Genomic DNA, 3,625 nt, shown 5'->3' on the forward strand with positions numbered 1-3,625 from the left:
TGTCACAGCAGCACTGACACCACCTCAGCTCCATCTCCAGCCTTCCCTGCAAAGGGGCGCTGGGGAGAGTCGCTGGAGCTTCACTTGTCTGCCCAAACTGAGCCATTTCCTTCGGAAATCACAGGGATACACAAGTGCCATCTCGTGGCTCTGTGCTGAGCCACACAGGGAGCACTGGGAGACCCTCAGACACGGAATGCCAGGATCCCTGAGGCTGGAAAAGACCTTCAGGATCACGGAGCAAGATCCCCTTGTCCCCCAGCCCAGAGCCCCCTGCCAAGGCCTCACCACCCTTTCCAGCAACAAATTCCTCCTCAGCCCCAACCTCACCCTCCCCTGGCCCAGCTTGAGGCCGTTTCCCCTTGGCCTGTCCCTTGTTCCCTGGCAGCAGAGCCCGACCCCCCCCGGCTCCCCCCTCCTGTCAGGGACTTGCAGAGCCACAAGGGCCCCCCTGAGCCTCCTTTGCTCCAGGATGAGCCCCCCCAGCTCCCTCAGCCTCTCCTGCTGCTCCAGACCCTTCCCAGCTCCCTCAGCTGCTCCTCACAGGACTCTCCAGCTCAGATGATGTTCCAGAAATCACCCTTAACACTGTCAATCCTGCCCTGAATTCCACTTTCCAAGCTCAGGGTCAAACAGCTGCAGGTACTGGGAAGCACATCCCATCCATAGGGAATGGCAGCAGTGGGAGTAAAGCAAACCCCAGCACAAGCCCTGCCCAGGCTCAACCCTTCCATGCACACAGACCCTGTGAGGGGACAGCTGAGGGGACAATGGCCCAGTGTCCCCTGCCTTTGTCACCCCGAGCTCGAGCTGCAAGAAAAGTGTCTTTGTACGGACACAGCGGCGATCAAGGGAAACCCCTGAGCCGACACTGCAGAGGTCAGGACGAGTTTAATCACCTGGGAGCTTGGCTCTCACTTCTTCTTCCCCTTCTTTTTGGGAGAGCCAGGCCAGGGGTAGCCCCGGAACTCCAGGAAGGCAGCGGCGTTGTGGGCGATGTAGTAGGCGTTGAGCATGGCGGTGGGGCTGAGCACGTCCACCTCCTTCACCACCGCCTTCTCCTTCTTCTTGGGCTTGCCTTTGCCACCCTTGGGCTTGGCTTTGTCTGCCTGCACAGGGAAAACCACCACAAACCCACACTCAGGTTTGGGTCTTTATTGTCTCCCTCCTGGGGAGGGGATCCCGGGTTGGGAGAGCTGGGGGGGTTACCCTGGAGAAGAGAAGGCTCCAGGGAGAGCTGAGAGCCCCTTGCAGGGCCTGAAGGGGCTCCAGGAGAGCTGGAGAGGGACTGGGGACAAGGCAGGGAGGGACAGGACACAGGGAATGGCTTCCCAGTGCCAGAGGGCAGGGTTAGATGGGATATTGGGAAGGAATTGCTGGCTGGGAGGGTGGGGAGGCCCTGGAATGAATTTTCCAGAGAAGCTGTGGCTGCCCCTGGATCCCTGGAAGTGTCCAAGACCAGATTAGAGCAAGCCGGGATAGTGGTAGGTGTCCCTGGCACTGGAGCTAAATGATCTCCAAGGTCCCTTCCAACCCAAACCATTCCAGGATTCCGTGATCCCAAGACATCCCAGAACAGCTGTTTTATTGCATCCCAGTCCTGGCTCTCAGCTGGGCATTAACCAGGGGACAGCTGTGTGTGAAGTGCATTTTTCGTGCTATCAGTTCTAAAAAGTCTTTTCACAGCTCAAAGGAGACAAACATTTGTGTTCTAGGCATAAAACCACAGTCAGGGGCACAGTGTTCAGAATCAGCTGGGACCACAGTGTGAAAGAACATGTACAGGCAAAGAAAAAATGAAACATAACTCAAGTTTTCTATAGAAAACACAGAGACCCTCTGTCAGAAGGAGAAAGAGAGAAAACAGAGCGCAGGCTGCAGCTGATGGCAGATTGTTCCCTGAACCTTCAGGGATGCAAACTGAAGCCACTTCAACTCAGACTCAGGTCTGAGAAGCCTCTTTCACAGGCCTTCACTGGACAGAATTTGTGGAATACTTCCCGTGCTGGAATGTGCCCACTTCCCAGGGAGGTGCTTTTGGCAGGTTTTGCAGCCAGTCCCACTCCCTGCTTGTGCACTCCCAGCAGGGTCTTTGCTGGATTTTGTAGGTTCCTGGCTGGAATTTGGCCTGTAGCTGATCTTTCAAAATAAAAAAAGGCTTTATACAACATGTGAGAAATTTTACAGCCTGCAGCCAAGAGCAGGAAAAGCTGAAAGTCAGAATTTAGTGCATAACCGCACACAAGTGAATTTGGGCAGGTCAGTTTATGTCCTGCAGCCCTGGGAATGATTGGATGTTAACTCCATTTCCTTAAAAAGTGGTGTCAACCCTCCGCAGAAGGATCAAAGCTGTATTACCATGGCTGAGCCTTTTTGCTGAGCAGCTGGGACTCCACATCAAGCCCTGGAGCTGGACCCTGCAACACACAATCCCAGGTGGGTTACACGGGGTAAAGCAGTGGGGTCAGTTCCCAATAAACTATTTTTATTTCCCTTTAAAGTTTAAGTTAGTTCCTTGCAAAAACAGGTCAAGGTGTGTCGTTCCTAAAGGTGTTTCTTAGCAAATAACCACCTGTGAAATCAGCTGCTCACTGCCAGATTGCAGGATCCTTTTCAGCAAGGCCTTGAGATTTAGAATCATACAATTATAGAATCATTTAGGTTGGAAAAGACCTTTAAGGCCTTGAAGTCCAACCCTTCCCAGCTCTGCCAAGGCCACCACTGACCATGTCCCCAAGTGCCACATCCACAGGGCTTGGAAATCCCTCCAGGGCTGGGCACTCCAAACCTCCCTGGGCAGCCCCTGCCAAGGCCTCACCACCCTTTCCATGGAGAAATTCCTCCTGGTGTCCAACCTGACCCTCCCCTGGCCCAGCTTGAGGCCGTTTCCCCTTGGCCTGTCCCTTGTTCCCTGGGAGCAGAGCCCGACCCCCCCCCGGCTCCCCCCTCCTGTCAGGGAGCTGCAGAGCCACAAGGTCCCCCCTGAGCCTCCTTTGCTCCAGGCTGAGCCCCCCCAGCTCCCTCAGCTGCTCCAGACCCTTCCCAGCTCCGTCGCCCTCCAGCTCCCCTGAGCCTCCTTTCCTCCCCAGGCTGCCCCGGTCCCCCCTGCCCCGGTCCCCCCTCACCCACCGCCCCGTGCAGCAGTGGCAGGGCCTCACCTGCCCTTCCCCACAGCCCCTCGGCTCTGCAGCGGCCGCCGTTCCCCCTCAGGGCCGCCATGGCCGCCCCTCCTTCCCCTCAGCGTCGCGTTGCCAGGGCAACCCCGCGCGGGGTCGTGAAAGCGGAAGGGGCGGGACCTGCCGCTGATGGACAGCCCTTTGACCAATCCGAATCTGAGGTGTCTGCCTCTCGACCAATCCACTGCCGGAGGCGGGGCCTGCGACCGTTGCGGGCGTAATGGCCCCCGCAGAAAAAGGGCGGGAAAAGCTTTGTGGGGCCTGAGGGGGATGAAGGAGGATGAGAAGGGTGTTTTGGGGGGATTTTGAGGGTAATTTTGGGGGTGTTTTGGGGCTGATTTCGAAATGATTTTTGGGATGATTTTGGAGGTGTTTTCGGGTTGTTTTGGGGTATTTTTGGGGGTATTTTTGGGGTGATTTTGGAGGTGTTTTCAGGTTGTTTTGGGGAA

At 56.2% G+C, this 3,625-nt stretch overlaps 1 protein-coding gene across 1 annotated transcript; it reads right to left on the reverse strand.

Moving 5' to 3' along the window:
• Positions 1-847: 847 nt before the first annotated feature.
• Positions 848-3,297, reverse strand: SMKR1 (small lysine rich protein 1). The gene is made up of 3 exons (XM_027705813.1): positions 3,159-3,297; positions 2,359-2,417; positions 848-1,109 (listed from the first exon to the last, which is right to left on the reverse strand). Exons 2-3 carry the CDS (start codon positions 2,359-2,361, stop codon positions 915-917), a joined length of 198 nt encoding a protein of 65 aa, XP_027561614.1. The 5' UTR covers positions 2,362-2,417; positions 3,159-3,297; the 3' UTR covers positions 848-914.
• Between the last annotated feature and the right edge of the window lie 328 nt (positions 3,298-3,625).

The sequence above is a fragment of the Neopelma chrysocephalum genome, unplaced genomic scaffold, assembly GCF_003984885.1.
Source record: "Neopelma chrysocephalum unplaced genomic scaffold, ASM398488v2 Primary Assembly neopelma1_353, whole genome shotgun sequence".
Classification (NCBI taxonomy): Eukaryota; Metazoa; Chordata; class Aves; order Passeriformes; family Pipridae; genus Neopelma; species Neopelma chrysocephalum.